General features: G+C 31.9%; 3 protein-coding genes and 2 long non-coding RNA genes across 13 annotated transcripts; 2 read left to right on the forward strand and 3 right to left on the reverse strand.

Annotated features, from left to right (window-relative positions):
* Nucleotides 1-707: 707 nt before the first annotated feature.
* LOC145975886 (uncharacterized) lies at nt 708-9,667 on the reverse strand. Of its 2 annotated transcripts, none has more exons than XR_014440124.1 (10): nt 9,266-9,667; nt 7,967-8,141; nt 7,007-7,879; nt 6,068-6,561; nt 5,303-5,546; nt 4,757-4,889; nt 4,387-4,511; nt 3,022-3,642; nt 2,134-2,595; nt 708-1,799 (listed from the first exon to the last, which is right to left on the reverse strand). It is a non-coding gene; the product is annotated as an uncharacterized LOC145975886 (long non-coding RNA). The 2 variants fall into 2 exon arrangements; XR_014440123.1 differs by having other exon boundaries at nt 6,049-6,561.
* On the forward strand, nt 5,927-16,866 carry Eya (eya transcriptional coactivator and phosphatase 2). 7 transcript variants are annotated; one of them, XM_083106493.1, is made up of 11 exons: nt 5,931-6,010; nt 6,766-7,200; nt 11,648-11,738; nt 11,828-11,983; nt 12,372-12,537; nt 12,807-12,987; nt 13,069-13,204; nt 13,511-13,597; nt 13,897-14,162; nt 14,425-14,881; nt 15,055-16,866. In XM_083106493.1, exons 4-11 carry the CDS (start codon nt 11,872-11,874, stop codon nt 15,234-15,236), a joined length of 1,587 nt encoding a protein of 528 aa, XP_082962619.1. In that variant the 5' UTR covers nt 5,931-6,010; nt 6,766-7,200; nt 11,648-11,738; nt 11,828-11,871; the 3' UTR covers nt 15,237-16,866. The 7 variants fall into 7 exon arrangements, with proteins under 7 accessions (XP_082962595.1, XP_082962626.1, XP_082962619.1 ...); XM_083106469.1 differs by lacking the exon at nt 11,648-11,738 and having other exon boundaries at nt 5,927-6,010; nt 6,766-7,706; XM_083106478.1 differs by lacking the exon at nt 11,648-11,738 and having other exon boundaries at nt 6,766-7,706; nt 11,862-11,983.
* LOC145975892 (uncharacterized) lies at nt 12,693-13,597 on the reverse strand. Its single transcript, XR_014440125.1, has 3 exons — nt 13,397-13,597; nt 13,121-13,269; nt 12,693-13,043 (listed from the first exon to the last, which is right to left on the reverse strand). It is a non-coding gene; the product is annotated as an uncharacterized LOC145975892 (long non-coding RNA).
* 26-29-p (C1 family peptidase 26-29-p) lies at nt 16,572-23,448 on the reverse strand. 2 transcript variants are annotated; one of them, XM_083106436.1, is made up of 13 exons: nt 23,315-23,448; nt 20,677-20,800; nt 19,524-19,576; nt 19,269-19,439; nt 18,935-19,107; nt 18,706-18,810; nt 18,474-18,633; nt 18,149-18,341; nt 17,849-18,066; nt 17,681-17,781; nt 17,414-17,545; nt 17,124-17,313; nt 16,572-17,040 (listed from the first exon to the last, which is right to left on the reverse strand). In XM_083106436.1, the coding sequence occupies exons 3-13, from the start codon at nt 19,561-19,563 to the stop codon at nt 16,856-16,858; spliced, it is 1,668 nt and encodes a 555-aa protein (XP_082962562.1). In that variant the 5' UTR covers nt 19,564-19,576; nt 20,677-20,800; nt 23,315-23,448; the 3' UTR covers nt 16,572-16,855. The 2 variants fall into 2 exon arrangements, with proteins under 2 accessions (XP_082962562.1, XP_082962571.1); XM_083106445.1 differs by lacking the exon at nt 23,315-23,448 and having other exon boundaries at nt 20,677-20,834.
* On the forward strand, nt 20,862-23,093 carry LOC145975872 (trafficking protein particle complex subunit 2-like protein). The gene is made up of 7 exons (XM_083106621.1): nt 20,862-21,104; nt 21,358-21,481; nt 21,963-22,006; nt 22,173-22,345; nt 22,435-22,522; nt 22,629-22,708; nt 22,793-23,093. Exons 1-7 carry the CDS (start codon nt 21,066-21,068, stop codon nt 22,833-22,835), a joined length of 591 nt encoding a protein of 196 aa, XP_082962747.1. The 5' UTR covers nt 20,862-21,065; the 3' UTR covers nt 22,836-23,093.
* Nucleotides 23,449-23,602: the final 154 nt, after the last annotated feature.

Consider the following 23,602-nt stretch of genomic DNA (forward strand, 5'->3'; position numbering starts at 1 on the left):
AATATTATTTATCTTAAGAGTATGTTATGTTAAAAAAATAACTGTGCACTTATTAATCAATCGATATCGCATAATGCTTACTTTATATATAAACTTACTAGACATATAAAAATTTATGTTGCCACTATTTGCTAACAATAATCTCTTTTTCTCTTTGTATAATAAAACTCAATTATATCATATGCTCATAGCTATATAGTATTTATAATTGTTTATAACAATAAGGGCATTACTTAATTATACAAGCATTGTGCTTTACATTAAACCAATTTGTATATAACATCTATTTTATGAAATAAAGAATTTTATAAAAAAAATAGTCACGTAATAAAATTATAAAGAGATTATACGCGATATATACACATAGTTATAAATTATATATTTATAAATTATACATAGGTTATAAATTATAAATTTATAATCTATTTATACACGCACACATATATACGCATTGTCTTTTGATCTTTTTAATTATGAAGGCTTTTGTCTCAATCTGTACATTTTTTGCCGAAGTTAAAATTTATTTAAAATAGGATGAGATGTAAAAAAGAATTTCAAAATTTTAAAACATTTTCCGATTTTGAAGATTTAAGCATTAATTTTCAATGTCTTAGCAGGTCTTCTCTTACTACATATTTGATTTTAATTCGTTTATTATTTACGAAGAATTAACTCTAGTATAAATAGAATACAAAAAAATGAACTGATTAAAAAAGACGATATCGGCGATTGATTATATTTTCCGATATATTAAAATTTGATTGATTCGGAATATCAATTTCACTATGAATAAACGGGATGTGTGTGTGTGTGTCAAAAATACATAAATGAATTTTATCTATGAATTTATTTTATCGACTTTAAATCACAATATTTTTTCTAGTAAAGATTTTATTAAATATCATTCTTTTTCTTATGTCTTAATTTTTCAGGTTTTTCATGACTGATAATTAAACGTTACATTAAAATTTGTTTTCAAAGAAAATAAATGTACAAATTTGTTCCTCATTTGCATTTACAAGGATTAATACGTGAAAAACCGGACGCTCTTAATAATCCCGCGCGCGTAACATTTAAGGGAATTTTTTAATCTCATTTTTTAATAGAAAATTTCAAGTATATGTAATATTCCAATTTCTAACTATGTCTAGTTTTTAACATCGTTGAGCGCATATTCTAAACTAGGACCGCTAGGACATTAGATGTCCACAGACGCGTCCTTTTTATTAGCACGGAACAAAGATGCGCTCTCCATTTAGTGACGCTGCCACTGGCGATCCCGGTTGTCAGGGGAACCACATGCGTCGTCGCGACGCTACGAGGACCCTCATCTTCGGGCATCAAAGATTACGCGATTGCGATAATTACGCGTAAATGTCGGTAGTGAAAACGAATTTTTCGCGCCGCTCTAGAAAAAAAAATTGGATCTCTGTGCGAATAAGCACAGAGATGAGATCTTGGGGCATTTAATTGGGGGTCGAAATTACACGGCGGATTTTCAATTTTAATTCTTTGCCTCTCGCGATAGATCCTTTCCACCCCGTGATCTACGCCACTGTCGGAATACTCGGATTTCACGACATGTTTACAAAGATCCTAGAGATAAGTTGAGAATGGCCGCCGCAGCCCCATGCCGCCGCCGCCACCACCTCCTCCTTCTCTATAGGTGTAAGGTGACAGCTGCCTGCGCCTGCGTTGCATGTACACACAGGGTGTCCTTGCCGAAAACCATTCGTTCGTTATCTTCTGCGGAATTCAAAGTTGATTTCGCGACGAGAATGAGGCTCAATTTGCGTGCCCTGAAAATTATAATATTAGTATCAAAATTATAATAGTGAATTAGATCTCGAAAAGAGAATTCTTATATATTTTTTATCTAGCAAATTTCATAAGGTGTTTCATGACATTGAATAAGCGTATATGTGCAATTTCTTTAAACTATATTTGACATATAAGATAAGAAGAAAATAATTGACTTCGTTCATCTTGAACAAAGTTCTTTTTCAACAATTTTGCTAGAATTAATTTTCTCATGCATTCTCTTTTCCTGACCATTATATGTAACGAATGTGCCTTTGCTCTTCGCAGCGAAACACCCTGTATAACAAAGGGAGAACGCTCGTTGGTACATACCTATCTACCTACTCACACACACAGAGATATTTCCTCGTTGTAGATGTATATCCGTCTCCTACACACACCCGCGTGTAAAACGGGGAGAGAGATATCTCTCGCGCTTACTTAGCTCTTGCCCGAAACTCACGCAGGATCTCTGTGCAGGACCACATGTGTGTGCGTCCACTTTTGCAGGACCGTACTTTAAGTACGTGTTGCGTGATTCCCTTGCGCGTTAATACGATATTATTTTTCAAAAAAGGAACTGTTCGCTTTGCAAACCTGCTTCTAACTGGAATCACCGATGGGACGTGATTACTGGCTTTAATCAATATGTTTAATATGAATATGCAACAGCTCGTTAATCTTTTTCAGATTCTCTGATGATGAGTGCACCGATATATGTATATCTATTAACTCTTTGTAATCCTCCATCTAAAGATGAACTTGACATGATTCATGACAATCCTCCGCGTGGGCCTACAACAAACACTCGAAGCAATGAATGATTATGATCGATAAGCCACATTCTAGGAATTTCCATAAAATTCTCATCAAATAACAAACGTTGATATATTACATAATACTGACAATACATTAACACGAAGATAAAATGCCTGATTTATTAAAATCTCCAAATTGATTTATGAATTAATCTTTATTTTCACATATCGTCCAAGTTATTAATTTTTTCATATTATTACAACTTTTTTTTCTTGGAAGAACATAAATAAAGGGAAATTAAAAAGAAAAGAAAAGATATATTTTTTCCACAAGAAAATTGTTTTTAAAATACGAAGAATAAAAAAGTAATATATATAGAACTTGAATAACGATCTTGAAGAGAGAGATCGACATTATATTCTAAAAATTAAACTAATAACACTTTACTAGTATTAACAATACCTCAGCATCTATCTCGCAGATCCCACGACGACACCGAATACGTCTCTATGTCCCTGCATTTTTCTTGGAGCGCACAATAAGGTATATACATACACCTGGGTGGTCGTCACATACATACACTTACTTACTTACTACATTAATATATCTTGGAGATAAAGACCATAAGCCCCTTATAGAGATACTTTTCAAAAGAAATGTATATACATGTTCTCTTTTTTTAACAGTTTGCAAAAAAATTCCTTATTAAAAATATCGCCAAAACCATTATTCCGCCATTTCTCCACCAGCCGTGCGACCAACCCACTGCAGGATGATGTCGACGCCATGTCTATCTTTCTGACGCGTCTTCCTTTATTACCCGCTGTCTCTACGTTAGGTGACTCCTGGGAAACGCGATAATGTCCGTCGTATGTTAGAATCGATATTTCTTTCACGAAGCTGGTGTATCGCACTTATCTCGAGGAGCACAGCAGAGATGCGAGAGTTGCGCGTTCCCTCGGGACAAAGATTGAAAATTTGATTCGTACGTGAAAAGCGTTGAATTCTAGAGATGATGAAATGAAGAGACTCTTTGTCACGAAAATTTATTTAACCAGCGTGCATTTAATCCCATCACTATTCCTAAAATAGAGAAAACGAGTTTAAACAAATATTCTTATACACACGAGAAAACTTGTAAGCATCGAATAATCGAAAAAGTATTTTGTGCTAATTTTTTGCATTAATTTTTCGACGGAACGTTATTTCTTATACAACATCCTAAAATCATTATATTCTTAAGAGCGATTTTTCTTTTTTAATGAATATGTCGATTACATTAATAATTTATAAATTATAAGCAACTGAAAACATTTTTGCAAAACTTGTAAAATTAAAAGAGTAACAAAACTATATTTTTTAATTAATAGAATTTAATGAAACTTAAGTTTTAGATATAAAAATATATGATAAAAAAATGCATTCACACAAACACATACATTTCCAAAAAAATTATTATTTCCTTGACAGTTTCACTAACAAAAATATAGAGCTAGAGAATTGCTGCTAAAAGATATTCAAATTCTTATATGAAACTTATATATAGATAAATATATTATACACATAAAAATTATGTATACAACTTTTTTAAGATAGTTCAATATAAAATGATATATCTTTGAACGATTTTATTTATGCAATTATCGCATTTGTATCTATTTGAAGCAAATCGATAGTATTGCAGCAGGCGGATTGATCGGCCAATTTCAATAAAGAGATGGTCAATCCCCCAGAAATGCGGAGATCCCTGTGTTTGATGTACTGTGAAAATACAAAACTGGAAGGATGGATTAACCGTACTCATCCGACCCTCGTACGGTTACTCACCGTTATGTAAAAGCATTATTCTCCTTTGTTATTCATCACAAAGCTCTGATCAAGATGTCGATTGCCATACATTTCCAGAAAACATTTTTACCGCTCCACATCTGGTTTTAGTTAAGATGATTTTTCTGAAAATTATTATATCAGTCAAGAATTGTATCCAGGAAATCTCATGAGATATCTGCACTATATCAAACAGCACTATAACAATCAAATATTGTCGATCGTAGGTATAAGAAAGCTTCGAACAATTGCAAACGAAGCGTGCGAAAGCAGAACGGAGCTTAAAAGTTTCTTGAGATGCTTTTATGGTAACATTAGCAAGAGACTTTTAACGAAATTTGAGAGTCCATCAAGCTGGTGGAAAACGTACAATGGATGTTGATATAGGATGTAGAAAATTATATTGCCGCCCGTGTTATTCCTCATCTTCATCATATCGTCCTTGAAAAATGCAGACTCACCCTCGCCGTTACAGTTACATTAGCCACAAAGAGGTTTCTAGTCTAAAACATTAATGAAATGAAGTTTATCTCGAAAAAATAATGAATTTTTTAAAAACTAATTTTAAAAAAAGTAATAAAAATATATTCTGCACATTTTTAACTAAAATTGACTTTAAAAATTCCAGTTCTTTAAATTTTTCTCATTCATAAATTTTATAACAAAATTAGATAATGTACCTTTAATGAGGATTCTAATAAAAAAAAGTCAAAATGTGTTACAAAAAATTTGTTTTACAAGCATTTTACAAGCGAATAAATATAAAATAAAAAAAAATAAAAAGGAAAAAAATAAATGCGAAAATATTCTAAAAATAATCTGTGATTGAAGATTGATACAAGTTCTCATCAGTTTATTTATTTTTCCGCCAAACGTGACTTTTCTTTAATTTTATGGGTTGAGAATGAAACTATACTTTTAATATCTCGCAGGCCGTTACTCGCCCTTCGTTATTTCACTCACGATGCGAGCCTTAATTTGTTTTGTCACACAGTGACAGAGGAAGCAGATATCGCAGCGCTTTTATCGCGCCGTAATCGATAAAGTGAGAAAAAAGGACACAGGAACATTCTCGCCTCTTCCAGGAACCCACCGAGTATGACGTATTGCCTTGATGGCGTGGACCTCCCGTCAAGAATTTTTATCTTTCCCGCTCTTGCCTGTCGAGAAAAAGAAGAAAAGACTGAAGAAAGATTGCGTCACGATTCGCGAATATAAAAAAAGAAACTGATAAATTTTAATTAATAAATTTTATTTTCGAAAATCTATATTTACCAATGTTGGAACAATTATTTTTCCAATTTATAATAAGCATTATATTATACTCTAACAACACACATGTCCAAAAGACGTCTATAGAATATCTAGAGGACAGCCAAAGGATATTTTGTCTTTTGGACATGTGTGTTGTTAGGGTATTATTGTTTGTGTGCTAATTTATTGCCCAAAATCCATTGATGGGCATTTTTCAGCAAGCAGAGGACACAATGCATCACTTCGTCCTTGTCGATTGCTGAATGTAAACAAGAATAAAATAATTCACTGTGTTACACTGTATCCTGTGTCTCTTACTGAAGAACGCCCGATAGTGGTTCTGATATCTAGCACAAGAAAAAATAAAAAGGTACGAGATTAAATCAAAGAAGTATATACATATTTTACATGTAAAACTATGGTATACATTCGATGTGGAAATGTGAGTGACGCTTCTCTTTCTTTCTTCTTTTTCTTATCTTACACGCTAATTCGTGAGGTTTTAAAACACGTATTCTACGACTCTTATCTAAGATCGCCCATATAGATCCTTTTAATCGCTGTTCTTTCTGGAAAACCGGCCCCGCGCCAGAAAGAAGCGTCATTGCCGAGCGATTCGTACAAATAAATGGTGACAAGAGGTGACAATTATGTAGAGGGAATGTAGTAGGACCATCCTTCTCCTTCGTTAATTCAGGATTTTTCTTTCTCTCTTTCTTTTCTCATCTTTGTCTCCTCTTCGTCTCTTTCTCCTTCCTTATCTGTCGCACCATCACCTACCATGCGCGATTCGTTAGCTCCTCTCATTCTGGTTAATGAGCGATCTGTGTGTGTTCGTTAGCGAGAGCATGTCGAGAAAAACAGAGATAAAGAAAGAAATAGGAACGGTTGAGTAACAGATGGACGATTTTATCATCTATCCTGAAACAAAAAAAAATAGATTCATTATCTAGTAATCACATTGCATACAAATATGTTTAGAACATAAAAGATAAGAAATATAGAAGAAAGAGAAAGGGGATAGAGGAGAAATGATAAGAGGAAAGAACAATGAAGAAGAGGAAGAAGGAGAAAGAGAGTGTGAAAGAGATCAAGAAAGAAATACAATACAGTGTATTATTTTAGATATTTCGTCAAGATACACATGGCAAGCACTTGCAGCAATTTGGAGAATACAAAGATAAAGAAAAAAAATAGCAAGAGAAAAAAAGAGTCTAAAAAGTAGAGGTTGAAGGACAAAAGGAATACCGCGAGAGCGCGGAACAAGGAGAGACGAAAGAAGCGAGATGAACAAACGAGCGAGCGAATGAGCGAGCGAGAGAGAAGGGGGGAAAGGAAAGGTGCGACGAAGAAGAGCCGAACGAACCACGTGATCATCCGGGCGGGGGTGGCAGACGACATTTCGCATGCTCAGAACTCCACAGGCCGCGGCATATCGCACACGGCAGTGCCCGCGATATACGCACACCTCTACGCATTCTACGGCGCCGGTGAAACAATGGTAGCGAGTTCGTCGTGAAGAATCCACCGAACGCGAAAGAGCGTATCCGAGAAAGTATCGTAAGTGCGGACAGATCCTTTCAATCTTCACAATCGTGACAAGTGGCGGATTCTCCGGGGGTGCAACCCTCGACGCGAGCGGGCGGAACGGTGATCCTGCGGCAGGAGAGATCTGCCGTTTCACGGGCACGCAACATCCGCCCGCAATCTTGAACGCAAACGGTGACTGATATCATCGCGATTCGACGACGGTGTTCCTCTGTGTTTCCTGCGTGCGTGTACGCACGTATGTGCCGGGCGGTGCGCGAAACGTAACGCACAGACAGGGTGAATCGTAGGCGAGCGACAACACAATGTTCCCGTGGTCGCGAAAAGTGCGAGAAAAGTGAGTCGGCGAAATTACAAATCCCCGTACAACGCGTTTACGCGCACCTAGACACGCATGCATACACGCACGCATTACGCAGCCCCGGGATAACGATGCTGCTTTCGGGAGGGAATCGCCGAAGGCTTCCTTGAACGTGCATCGGAGGATATCCTATCTCGAATCTGCGACGACACGCAAGGTTCGCTCAACTTTATTCAATTAGACTTATCATGAAGAGGTGGTTTTGCTTTCTCTCTCTCTCTCTCTCTCTCTCTCTCTCTCTCTTTTCTTTTCTCTTTCCTTGTAGAAGAGTTTTGACGAGAGTTGAATCAGGATTTCTTGTAGTGCCTTGCGAATTATGTTGCATATTTACTGATAAAAGAAAATAGAATTTAGTAAAAAAAAAAGGAAATAAAAGTACAAGATAAATCGTTTTTTCAAATAACATAATAATCTCACCTATATTTTCAGCTAGACATAAGTCTCAGTTATTAACCGTCAATTATTAACTTTGAATCCGAAAGATGCGATATCTATTCCTGCATAAAAAAGCAAAGAATCGATTTGTTTAGATAAATTCTCAATAATAAGCATCGTCGATATTTACATTTCCAGAATTGTAATTCGTATGTAACTGGAAAAAAAACAAAAATATTTATCTTTTATATTAATAAATTTTAAATTTTATAATTTATATAATTTTATATAACTAGAAATATATATATATATATATATATATATATATATATATATATATATATATATATATATACACAGGATGTCCCATTTGAATCGATCACCCCGAATAACTTTTTTAATTTTGATTGTAGAAAAAAACGTTTCAGACAAAAGTTATATAGTTTCAAGGGGGATATAAGATGGTGACAATTATTTGACCTTGGATGATCTTTTGAAGGTCACGCGAAAGTTACCTTTAATTTCTCAAACGGAACCCCTTATTTTTCATTACACATTCTTGCAGTTTATCTCGAGAGCTTTCCAAAACACTATAATAAAATATTTTTCCCTCAAGTACTTTTTGAGTTATAAGGCTTGAAATCATTTCTTAATTTTACATAAACCGTAAAATATCTTGTAAAATATTCATTTTTCGATTATCTTACCTCAATACTTTTATGTACAAAATAATGAGAGGAATCAATTGGTGTAAAGAAAACACATAGTTATTTTTAAGAAAAAATATGTAATTGTTAATTGCAAATTACATATTTTTTCTTCGAAACAATTATGTGTTTTCTTTACACCAATTGATTCCTCTCATTATTTTGTACATAAAAGTATTAAGGTAAGATAATCGAAAAATGAATATTTTACAAGATATTTTACGGTTTATGTAAAATTAAGAAATGATTTCAAGCCTTATAACTCGAAAAGTACTTGAGGGAAAAATATTTTATTATAGTGTTTTGGAAAGCCCTCGAGATAAGCTACAAGAATATGCAATAAAAAATAGAGAGTTCCATTTAAGAAATTGACGGTGACCTTCACGTGACCTTCAAATGACTCTCCAAGGTCAAATCATTGCCACCATCTGATGGCCCCCTTCAAGCCATATAACTTTTGTCTGAAACATTTTTTTCTACAATCAAAATTAAAAAAGTTATTCGGGGTGATCGATTAAAATGGGACACCCTATATATATATATATATATATATATATATATATATATATATATATATATATATATATATACACACACATATACTTTGTTTATTAAAGCTTTTTAAGATTTATACCTTTTTCTTCTTTGATATTTTATAACATAACAGCGATAAGAAATAAGTATTAGAAACTGAATGCCAGTCTGTCTTAGCGTGATAAAGTTTTGCACGTTTTTCCTGTATTAGAAGCAAGAGCCGCTGTTCGCACACACGCGTGAAACGTCATTATCAATTGAGCATGCGTAACTTATGCATCTCATTCGGCTCGTTATGGCAATAATGTATTTTAATTGGCCGTTACGTAGTATATCAGACAATACATTCTCTCCAAAAAGCCTGGTTAACGACAGTTTCTCTTTAAAATACGTTCGCAACATTGACGTAATAAATTGTCATTCCAATATTAATTCTTGCATGTATTATGTAATAACAGAGAGAATGCAAAAACTGGAAATCAAAAGAAATGATTAAAAAGATTCAATCCAGATATTGTAGAAAAATATCAAGATTACGCTTCGAAAATTATCTAAAAGAAAATCAAATTTAATTAAAGTATATACAATAACATAAATATATGAATAAAATATATTGTTTAAAAAAATTACTTCATAATAAATTAATTATATCAATTAAAAAATTATTAGTAACTAGAAATTAAAATTATGAAAAAATTAGTATTAGTAAATTAAAAATTTAACATTAGAATAATTTGAGTGACACGAACCTATCATGCAAACAAAAATGCGATTGTGGAAAAAGCAGTATTTTTTTCAGTTATAACAATGGTCTAAAGTGTCTCGTGAGAAAATCTCAAACTATGAAAGCGTTTAATAGTTAACGTAACTTTGTTCGACTAATAATGAACCCAAGCTATTATGGGAACCCAGCGGGAAAAACAATATATTTTTGAGAGGTGTACTCTTCGAAAGACTTTGGTTTCTTCTACGCGGCTAGGTGGGCTCCAGACAAAAAGCTTTTGTCTTACGAACTGTAGCCATCCTTATAGTAACGCTTTATTTTCCTTTTCTTTCCTATAGTCGACGTAAACCGACCCGAGACTGAAAAGTCCTGCGGCCGAGAAAGAAAAAGAGCGAACCGGCATTCCTCTCGTTTCGTTGCATTTCGTTTCCCTGACGGTTGACGGACAGACAGCCAGCTAGACAGCAAGCTAAGCAACTCGTCCGCGATAAACACTTCGGCACAAGCTTTTTGTTTAGATAAGCAGAGTGCCTTTCATCTCGCTTCATTGTACATTATATGAGCGGCAAGATGAGCAATGACGATATAGAGTAGCGACAAATTCGTATCGTAGCACATAATAATGATGTATCCTTCGATTAATATGCAGGCAATTTCGTATGGAAAATATCGACCTGAAAAATTGTGATTTAGAATGAATATTCAAATTCAATCTAATGAAAAAAAAATCTTGCTTTAACATTTCTATGCGTATTATTCAGCAATATAAACTGTCACCTTGATTCAAAACAAATATAAGTAAATTACATATTATATTAAAGTATTTCTTTTCAATTTTAATAATATTTCAATGATTGCACTTTAATACGATTCCGCAAGTAAGAGATACTCACGAGATTGCAAAAGTTTGCGCATTGTGTATATGTACTAATGAAAAATCTAGAAAAATTGTTCATAATGATAATGTTATATAATGATATAATTAAGATTCTTCATTTGAAATAAAATTAAAAGTCTTGAAAATAGAATAATAATAAAAAAACGATCAAGTCAATATCTATTTACGTTCTGTCTCTCGTCTAGAATGTTAAACTTATATATAAACTATCATTTAGAAGAAATTTCTTATCGAGATTTTTATCCAATTCTAAATATCGAAAAAATTATGACAAGATATATGAGATGCACTTATATTCTTATTTTAAAAAAACTTCTTAAATTACATCTGCGTGGTTACACCTTGGCATAAAGGAGCTCTCGTGTAGAAGGTGCTTTCCATATATATGGCACAAGATATATAACATATACACACGCATAACAGGGCGGAGTGCAGATAGATAGTGACTTGGCAACATAAAGAATACATAATGTAAAGCGTTGTGAGAGGTTCCATTGGTTGCTTTCGGTGCCTCATGGTGTACGCCTACCCGACCAGTCACTCCTCTTCGACACGCAATTGGCAGACAATAATGAAGTTCACACGCGAGCGAAGTTCCCCTGCGACCTCGCAGGTGCAAACGTTTTTCACCTGTAGAATCGCTTTAAAGTGCAATTGTTTTAGATATACTATTAATTATAAATTATATAAAAAGCATTATATTATACATTATTATTTAATATAATAATATTAAATAATAATGTATATAATAATATTAATAAATAATAAATAATATTAATAAATAATAATGTATATAATAATATTAATAAATATATGTATACCATATATATTTATATAAATTATTATTTATTATTATATAGGATTTTTGTGTGACTTTTCTACGATTCTTTTTATTCACGGATTACTTTGATTACTTCAAATTCAATCTTTCCGCAACAAAGATATATTGAGGTGCTAAGATGTCAATAATTTTTGAAACATGATTTAACTTATTGTTCCACTAAATTTTCGTAAATTATCTTTTCTTTTTTTTTTCTCAGGCGTAAAAGTGAAAAGGTGATTTATGTCAAACAGATAGAGTGATATGTTAACCGAGGACAATGATCCGACAAAACCAGCAGGGGTTTTAGACAATGCTGGCAACGTGTCTTCCTCGACAGAAGCCTCGGTACAGCATCCTCGTGCTGCAAACAATGGTAAACAGGAAGATTTCTAACTGCGTTGACGTAAAATAAACGTGCATCGATCAAATGACCGCATACATTCAGCAGACAGATCCGAGAAATTAAATATTATCGAACGCTTATCTTTATACAAGCAGGAGAAGATATGTTTTATCTAGAAATAAAAATTGAATTGAAATTAATAATCGCTCATGCTAAATAATCGTTCATTTATTGGTGCACTTGTACTTTGTTATTTTTCTGCATGACATTTACTATAAATTTCTACTTCTCGAAAACAATTTCAAAAATTCGGAAAGATTGCAATTAACGTTATAATTAATTTCATCGTTAAGTGCATAGATATTTTAGGAAATATTAATATTATCAAATGACACTTACTTCTTCATTTTCATATAAGAGACCGAAGTTAAAAACGAGGTGCAGGACTGTCCCGAAAACGACAGCGTCCCTGGTGGTGAACTCTACATCGATGAGAATGCCGAGGAGAAGGAGCAGGAATACCCGGATTCGATGGAAAAGGCGGATTACGGATCCCTATATGATGCCAATCAATATTACAACAGGTATTTAATTCGAGCGATAAATATATAATCTACTAATTAATCATTTTATTTAAAAAAAAAATGATTACGATAAAAGATATTTTACTTGCTGAAGGAATTTACCGTTAGATAAAACATGAAATTTTTCAAATAAAATTAGTATCATTATTCAATCATTGGGCTGCAATTACAATTTATTATGCAATTAATTTGATTCGCACATAGATAACTTTTCATCGAACCGAAAACTTATCTTTCTACTCATTTTATTGTTTTTTTTTATTTTGTAGTCTATACAATCCGCCGCCTTACGGATCGACGACAGTTTCGAAAAATGCGAGCTTGCAGAGCACGTACCTAAACTCTTATACATCGTCGAGCTCAATGTCGCAGTATACACCTTACGCTGGTTATAATAGCGGAACAACGACATTCCCGAACGTCGCACAAAATATATCATCGGCTACTCAGGTGACGTTTTATTTTCTCCGACGCAAATGTAACATTTTCTTCTTCCATTCTTTTTCCTAAATTAGATGTTCTTTCTTTCAGAAATTAGACTATAGCGCTTACAGTAGTAGCTTATATGGAAACGACAGGGTACCGCTTCAGTATTCCGGATATTATCCCGTGCCCGGTTATCACGCGCCGCCGGCCTCCTTCAACATCGGCAATATCAACTTTGCTGGTAAGTTCTTTTACTAAATTTTTCTTCACGCACTTTCTTTTTTTATCTCTCGTAAATGGAATTTCCTGTAAGGAATAAATGAGATATATTTACAAATTATTATTGAAAAATTGTATAAATCGGTAAAAATAAAATTAAGTTGTTTATTCTCAAGAGATAAATTCACGCTTTTGAAGATCCATGTTAACGTGCCTGATCTGTAATATTTCGAATCTGTATATTACATTTTTAAAACAAGCAAAATTATCCGCGTATGTTCGACTTCTTATGTTGAACAGTTGCAATTAACTATAATCATTTTGCAAGAAGATTCAACAAAATCCGCGCTCACGGTAGACCCGACGACGCACGATGCGAGTGATCTGACCGCACGGGAAACAGCAAACATCGAAGGTAACATCACCGATTTGTGTCTCTTGCTTTGTTGTAACACGCATTTTGTATAGGTTTTCAAAACATTTTAGTCACGGATTTAGCCATTTCAACTGAGCTTGAATTTTTGTCTAAACAAAAAAAAAATTGCTACAATATTTTTGAAAGAATATTGTGTATGTCTGTATGAGATGACATTTGCTTGACATTCGCGTTTATATTTAGAGAAAGAAAATAATATTTTATTCTCGTATAATCAGATTAAAGGATATTTATCGATGAACGAACGACATTTTCGACGAATATTCTCGCTTTTTCAGTGGCGACGACGAAGCCGTGCAGACGCGGAAGGAGACAGAGCGGAAGCGGGAACAGTATCGGTTCCGCGGACACGACGGAAGCCGGCCCCGAGCGTATATTCATTTGGGACTTGGACGAAACCATAGTTGTGTTTCATTCTCTGCTAACCGGGCAATTCGCCACGAAGCATCGTAAAGATCCGGCCCTTCTGGCCCAAGTGGCATACAGAATGGAGGAGATGATATTCAATTTGGCAGATACGCACTTTTTCTTCAATGATGTCGAGGTGATTAAATCTTTCTGTAACAAATATAAGTTTTATATATACATATACATAATATATAATCTATGAAAAATAAAAAATACTAGAGAAATTTTAGATATATATGTAAGAAGATATATAAAAAATTCTTCCATATGAATATTTAATTAATACGAGTATTTATAACTGTAATTGTATATAATGTGTGTGTATGCATTTCCTAAAAAATGTTTTCTCGAGATATGTAGTATAAAAGCTCTCTAGCATTTATATTTTCTTGTCATAGGACTGCGATCAAGTGCACATAGACGATGTTTCCTCGGATGATAACGGGCAGGACTTGTCGTCTTACAACTTCGCGACCGATGGCTTCCAGTGCGCGACCGCAAACAACGGGATATGCCTGGCGTCCGGTGTACGAGGTGGCGTTGACTGGATGAGGAAGCTTGCATTTCGTTATCGCGTAATTAAAGAGATCTATTCCAAATATCGCAATAATGTGGGTGGTTTATTGGGCACAGCCAAGCGCGAACAGTGGCTGCAGCTGCGTTCCGAGATCGAGGTGCTGACCGATAAATGGTTGACGTCGGCAGTCGAGTGTCTCAATATCATCAATAAGAGAGATCACTGCATCAACATCCTGGTAACGACTACGCAACTAGTGCCCGCGCTGTCCAAGGTCTTGCTCTTCGGTATCGGTGGGATATTCCCCGTTGAAAATATATATTCAGCTTCTAAAATCGGTAATTATATATATATATATATATATATATATATATATATATATCAAACAAAGAAATAATTAAATACTCACTATATGTATATATTTTTTTCATTGTAATTTTGTTTTTTTATTATAATTTCATCGTTATATGTTTTTGTAGAATAATATCAAAGTTATTTTTTACCGTTTTAGGAAAGGAGAGCTGTTTCGGTAGAGTGGTTGCCCGATTTGGACGTAGATGTACGTACGTAGTGATAGGTGACGACTCAGATGAGGAGACAGCAGCGCGCGCGCATAACTTTCCTTTCTGGAGAATAAATAGCCATTCGGATACTCAAGCCCTGTACAATGCCTTAAAAATGGGGTTCCTTTAATCAAAACAAAAATACATATATACGAAAAGAGAGAGTATAAGACCAGGAAGCATTTCGATTATACGGAAGAGTGCAATCAAGATTGCATCTAAACCAGAAAAAAATCATGCTTATTGTATTTCTCCTTCTCCATTTTCTCTGAAACAGATCTTATCATTTCTATAACTTATCGTGTGTAATATATACGTAAAAGGAGGCTTTACGCCTCCATGTCATGGCTATATTCGCCGATATTGAAATATTTCATGAGCTCGATAGGACGTCGACATGTTCGCAAGTGATATAGAATGAAAGTACGATTTTTAGTGATAATGAAAAATTTCGGAGCGAAAAGTTCGGATATATAAAAATTTATGTACAAGATTCTTTCGAACTTTTAGCTTTAGCGTCCATTCTGTAGTCGCACATGTACTGTATAAACTAAAACAAAATCTGCGAAAAGTATACATATACCCTTCTTTCATGTACTTAATTACACTAATTTGTATTCTTTCACTTCTGCGGTAACGATGAAATCAAACAGTTTTTATTAATGTAATGATAGGTTTTATCAAAGAGCAACGAATTTTCATTAGGATTTCGCCACCGATATTTTTCATGTGATTAATATTTTAGTTATTTGCTTATATTACTTTTTAGTAATTTGCTTATGATACTTTTACACATAAACTTATTACAAAGAGTTAATTTAACATTCGATACATTTCCATTTTTACCTTTATAAATGTGTTCTTTGTATCACGCTCATAATTTCTACATTCCTTTATATAGTCTGTATACAAATATAACTATAGGCAACATTATTTATGTATAGTTTGAAAGTATCCATATCAATTAAACATTACTACATGCTCTTACTGGACATATGCAACATGCTCTTACTGGACAATGCACACATGCTCTAGGAAAAGTATTTATATATTTGTAAAAATATATAGTTATATTATCGCGTATTTTGAACTTGTACAAGCCTATTTGACAAACAGAAAAATTAATTAATATAATAAAAGAAGAAACGAATTAATATAGTTGCTAATTATGGTTGACATCGTTATGTGTAAAAACAGTTTATAAAAATTTCTGAACATATATCGTATTATTCGTTAATAAAGCTATTAATAAAAATATAATTGAAAAATATAGCGTTTGTGTTTCAAAAAATGCAAAAAATTAAAGTTTATTAAAAAATTACTTATTTGTAAATTTGAAAAATTATATATATCTTGTAAATCCATATTAAATTACATGGTATTAATATAATATCAACTCTCTATTCTGGAGATGAATATAGGATTCTCTGCTTGAAGCATATATATGATTTAAAAAATCCGTGGATGCTCTTTCTTCAAAAATATTTTATTCCCCCTATATTATATATAATTTTTATATCATCTAATATATATAAGTGAAATTTTCAACAATTTATTATAGCTTATGTTCATTATGAAACATGTAGCTAACCAACTAAATATATTTTATGTAGCCTCTCATAATTTTTCTCTTACTTATACTTGTATAAGTTTTTACTCATTAAAGACCCTAGAGAGCATTCTATATAATGTTTCAATTCTTAAAAATAAAAATAGAGACGTTTTTTTTTTATAAAGAAATAGATATTTTTACATAGTAACATATGTAGGAGCAAGAAGAACGCCGCAATTGTCGTCTTGCTGAGCCATTAGAATATATCCATCATTGCCCCAATAATTCGACCAGGAGTTCTTTATCAGCCAATAACCCTTTCCGTTCATAGTGCCGTATCCAACGGCCAAAACAGCGTGATCTAATGTATCTTCTGTATTGCCTTTTGAGAACCCAAAAACATAATAATTTAGTAAAGTTGTAAAAAATTTTTTAGAAGTAATACAAATGTTAAAAATCTCATACCACAAGTTGGGTCGTAATACACTCCGTGAGAGTAGAAAGAGAATGTCTTGTGAGAGGCATCAATAGCAACGGAAATGGGACCGTGCTTAGCAATGGCGATCTTCAAAGCATCTACGTTACGTGGAGTAACATTGACGAATCCCGTGATCTTAGCAGTCAATGTTACATTATTTGCATGACAGAATCCATCCTAAAAAGAATCATTTTCACAATATTTTCTGTTTTGTATGTCCAAATTATAATCAGATAAATTTCAATCTGCACACAATAAATATAATCGAATAATTTACCTGTCCCAAGTAACCACCATAATCGTCTTCGGTAGGTAAACCACCATGTTTCATGATCCATTGATATGAACGGAAATCTTCTCCACCGTCGCATCCGTTATTACCAAAGCCCCACGAACAATCAATAAGAGCCTAACATTTATACTTCAATATTATTATCTATATAGCATATATTAGCATTAAAAGTTTACTAAATAAAATAAAAATCGCGCACACAACAAAATAATAAAAATTTTTCAATTCTGATAATGATTATGAATTGTTTACCTGTTGGGACAGACGTACTAACTTATTATACTTCATATAGTATGCACCTTCTATTGTTCCAGTGGTACCAAAACTCCAACAAGAACCACAAACTGATTGATCTGTTTAAATAAAATACATTAGACATGTACATATAATGTCAAAGCGCAATATTGTTCATGAACAAACCTTTGACTGGTGTCACAGCACCATACAATCGCCAATCTATACTGTCGGGAACATCTGCGATTTCTTTTTCAATATCATGTGGGAATGGTGCACCACCATTGTAACCCGGAGTGTATTGCTTGCCTCGTAAAGCTTTTAATTCAAGATCATTGCGATCTGCCAAATAATTTACTTCTAACTGATAGCCTAAATTGGCGCGATTTATAGAATAGATATATCTAAAAATTTTTGCATTTAAAATAACAGTTTTTACAATTGTATACAATGTATATGTATATTCTCTATGTGGCAGAACTATACCTTATATTTTGTCTAAATAATTCTTTGCGATACATGTGATCCAAGTCATTCTTGTAATATTTCTTGTGAGTTTTTTTGAATGTATCAAAAGCTTCATGCAAATGATCCTCATAGTTATGAACAAATTCACGCATTGGATTAAAAGTATATATGTGTTTTTCACCTGGTCCTGGGAAGCTAATGCATGTTGCATCTGCAAATAATAAGTAATATCCATATATATTATAATTAAATTTGATATAAAAAATATTACTGATATTAGAAAAAATATTTTTATATCAAGGCAAACAACTGTAAAAATTAATATAAAAATTATTTTACATACTTTCTGTGATTTGAAAAACGTCATCAGAAGGTTTATCAAAAGAATACCAATCATACTCCAAATAATAATGATCATAATGCGAGCCTAAGAGACTATTAAATCCTCTCATTTCATATCTAACAGGAATAGGTTCTTTAACTTGCGGTAAAGATGGTGATTTCTGTAAAGGCCATTTTTCTTTTTATATACTGCAGATATTATTTTATAGATATGCAAATAATTCAATTCCTACCTTATAACGAATCCAGAGTGTATATTTGTTCGTTTTCCCTTCAATTTCTTGTACAAGCCGCCATTTCTCGCACGACAATCCATTGATCATCTCTTCACCAATGCACTATATATAAATTTTATTTTATTAAGTTCTACTATCATTATATTAATTATATTAAAAACATGTTAAATACATATATTTTTCATATATATATTTATAAAATTGAATTTACAAGTATGTTTTTTACCTCCATTTCAGAAGCATCTGGAACAATAGATTGAGGCTGTATCTTGAGATTGACAGTGCCATTTACTTGAAGACATGTTTCTTTATTACTAACAGTTTCAGTGGTAATAGGTGCTACTTTTATGCTGGCACCATATTCCCCTTTATGTGACAATTGAAAAGTCTTAACCATTCCTGTCAAATAAGGAACAATAGGTTTATATGCATCATACATTATATATGTTGTATGTTTGTGTATATATATACATACATACATACATATAAAATATAGTCTATATCTAAATCAAAAATAGATAAATAATGAATAAAAATATGTAAGTTGTTTTCCAAAATACCTCCATAGTAATCAATCCGACTAGATCCACTGTTGCCATCATACCATGCATAGAAAGGCTCTCGAATTTCTGCATATGGTATATACAAAGTTCCTTTTACCGTGTATGTTCTACTGAATGTTGGTGCTAAAATTGGTGTTTTTGTGGAAAATGCTGCTGCACAACATATCCCTATATAAAATTTAAAAATATATTTAAAAAAAATATATATTAATTGAAAAAATAAATTAAGAATATTAGATATATATTACCTACCACAAAATATTAAAAATATGCTACTCCTAAAGTTAGACATTTTCCTTGTATTTCTGAAATTCACAATGAATATATTTTCTTATCCATTTATATATTTATAGATATATTTATGGATTTATCATTCTGATAACACAGTTGAGATTAATAAGACATTGATTGATGAATGGATACATATATAGTATACGCTAATAAAATTAATATGTATATTATTGCATTTTTCTTATGTAATAAAAAGAGATAATAGAAAAAAGGCACATTATTGCAACAATGGATATTATCGCAAAAGCAGATAATATTTATCAGGAAAAAAAATTGTAATCCACAAGTTTATATTGTACATAGATAAATATATAAAATTGAAATATATATGTATACATGTATTATGTGTTAGTTTGTGGAATCCAGATAAGCGTTTAATCATATTGTTGTCATGTGACTAATATAATTAACTACATTGGTCCATGTTCTAAATCCTCTTTTATCGATAAAAGTACCTCTAAAAGTGGCTTACAGCTAATCAGAAGGCTTATAAGCCTCTTTTAGAGGCACTTTTATCTTTATAGATAAAAGAGAATTCAGAATATGGACCATTGTTGCCATATTGCCAACAATTGTATTATTGTCAATAATTGTTGGTAATGACAGCAACTTTCTAGACAATTGCTATGCCTTCTAGACAATTGGCTATCTGGGAATAAATTTATATTGTGAATGTAAAAGTAGAAAAAAATGAAAATATCAAAGAATTACATAGGTTGGAATTATTTTTTCTTTTTAAAATTATCATTACTGTTAAAGAGATATAACTGTTAAATATAATAGTATTACTCGAGTTATATTTTTTTAATATTCTATTCATCAGATTTTAATAGCTTTATATCCAAAGGCAATTTCAAATTCGATTTTCATAAATATTTGTTTCACTTGAGAAATATTCAACCAAATTTCAAACTAGAATACATTTCGTTAAATATGTATATGCAAAATTGGAAATACGTTTAGCGATCAGTTAATAATAAAGAAAAAAAAATCAGTGAAAAGATTACACTTATTATATTTCTCATTCAAAAATGCATAGCATAATGATAAAAATGATAATACAATTAAAAAATAATGTCACTTGAATTATAAACATATGTGTCATAAAATTTACCTCAATTGCCACGCAATAAGATTCGTCTTTCGTCGAGAAGACAAGAACAATGGAAAAATACGATAGAATATGATGCCTTATCATCTGCTCGCGTTCGCAGAACTTCGAATGACTTCGAAGAAATCTAAAAAAAAACTCTCGCTTTGTATATAAACATGAGAGACTATTTGTTACTAGACTAGTGATTCGTGAATGAATGACATCCATATGTATCCACTAGCATTGCATGTTGTATTTTGTATAAAGCATAGTTCATACACTATCAACTAATTTTTGCCATACGTTTCCAATGGAAATAATCAAAATTAATAATTATAATAATCGGTTGTCACAATTGATTTTTGCCTAGAGTGTTTATCTAAGTTCAACTTGGAGATTTATCATGTGCCATGTCACAGCGTATTAAAGTTATTCAATTATACAAAACGGTAATAAAATAATATTCTGTTATAAAATTAATACTGTATTAAATGAGATATATTGACCATATATGTATTATTAAATTGTATAACTGTGTATATTATATATTTTAATAATACATATGTTCAACACATAATACCTCAGTTTAATTATCAATATATTTTAATATTAATTTTGTAACAAATAAATTTTAGAACTTAATTTTTTTATTAGTTTTGTTCATAATTTCCTCTCTTATTGCATTTTTTTCTTTTTTTTCAGCTATTATATATGGGCCGAGATTATCCAAAGGGATATGAATATTTCAGGACTAAATTGAGGAGAGCCTTTGATAAGAACAAAACAGAAACTGATCCTGAAAAAATAGATAAAATGATAGGACATGGTAATTTTGTGATAAAAGAATTAGAAGCTTTATACATGTTGCGCAAATACAGAACTTTGAAGAGAAGATATTATGACTAATAACAGAGAAAGAAGAAACTTAGATAATATTGTATAAATATTGTATTGTATAAACATGCTTAATCAATGCGTTATCATTTTTATAAATTAGAATTATTGATTTGTAATATATGTATATACATATACAAATTTTTTATATATACATATTTGCATACCATGTTACAGTAATGTATATAAATAAACTTTAATATTTGCCTTTTATATTTTTTACTATAATTTCTCCATAAAAAATAGCATTTATTTATTTAAAAGATTGCATGCATATATTAATGCAGTCACTCTAACCTAGTATCGTTACAATCTACGGAATGTTTATGCCCGCGATTAATTTCATCTAAAAATATACTCGGCAAAAAATGTGTGACATATTATAATAAATTTTTTTTATTGCAATTTCCTAGAATCTCCTAAAATGGCCGCTTGCGTAGCTGTAATTGGCAAAGATGCAAGTATACGTTTTTCTCGAATTTACAGGTTACGATTAATTAAGATGAGCAAAATTTCTTTTTCAATTTAGTAAAATGTGTACATATTCAAATATATCTTTATAATCGTGTGTTCCTCTTCTAGCTTTACAAATTATTTGCGATTTATTTATAAATATTTTGCAGAACTCTCCAAAATACATCAAGTGTGCGGATGAAGCCTCTGCCCTGCAATTTCATTATAAAGTGCACACGTCAATTGATATTATAGAAGAGAAACTGAATGTAGGAAATAAAACGACAGTTGATATACGTGACTTATACTTGGGCTTGTTGTTTGCAACTGAGGAATATAAAATGTATGTAATATCGCACATACAAACAGTATCATTCTTTATGAGAGATGCAAATTATATATTAATAATTGCGTATTAACATTTGTTTTTAGATATGGTTATGCGACTAATACAAAAATTAAATTTGTCATAGTATTACAATCATCCAATGTATCGTTAAGGGATAATGAAGTGAAAATGGTAATGCTCCATTTCTTTCTTTCATATTCCATGTATGAGTTTAGATATAATAAGATAATTTATAAATCATATTTGTGTAATCTACTTAACAACCTCTGATAAACAGATTTTCAAGAAGTTACATGCTGCATATTCCAATGCTGTTTGCAACCCATTTTACATTCCAGGTGATCAAATAACTTCTAAGTAAGTATACTTGCATTTTTCAGTCTATCATATATATGTTATAAATAAGATGAGATATATAATATATACTTGTTTTTTTTTTAGATCATTCAATATGTCAGTGCTGGAAATAATGGGTGTTATATAATGTCCTGTAGAGATATTAAAAAAATAATGCAATGAAAACACAAACAGCTGCATTATATGAGAATACTCTATAATAAATAACTTTGTATAATTCTATAAAATGTTCGGGACACAACTATTCCTTAAATTTCTATATTCATTTGGCTTCGTGATGCAACTCAAAAGATACAAAAAATGAGTACTGCTGCATAAATATTCTAATTTTTTTTTATTTTCTATATATATGTCCCCCCCTTAATAAATATATATTTATAATTGAGTTGTAATTTTTATTATTGTTACTAAAATTTAGTATTCATATATGGCAAACAATTTTGATATAGTTTGATGTAGTAATTACATAAAATTTTTCCCTTTCTTCTGATCTTTTACAAGTAATATATCTTGATCAATTATAGTAATTTTTAGATACGAAATTTCTATCTACATGATTTTTATTATTAACAGATACAAGTTTCTGTTTCTTATTTGCCTTCTTACCTGCACTTAACTATCTCTTTCTGTTAGACGCATATCGTTTCAATTCACCTGATTTATCCGCGTTCAAATCGGGCCATAAAAGGAATTAAATTCAGAATTTGATCGTGTGTGACGCGCTAAAAAGCAAATCACGCCTTTATACGATCGAATACACAAGAGCTCTCAAGATCCTTTCCGATTGGTCTATTTCTCCCTCCGTCATTTTATTCGTGTTTCTAATTCGTTCTTACGTCTTGACGTCCACGTGCCAGCGAATCATCGGCAAGGAGAATAAATCGAACGTTTCAT

This window comes from Camponotus vicinus, unplaced genomic scaffold (assembly GCF_025532165.1).
Source record: "Camponotus vicinus isolate PSW18456_S1 unplaced genomic scaffold, iyCamVici1.0 SCAF_1, whole genome shotgun sequence".
NCBI lineage: Eukaryota > Metazoa > Arthropoda > Insecta > Hymenoptera > Formicidae > Camponotus > Camponotus vicinus.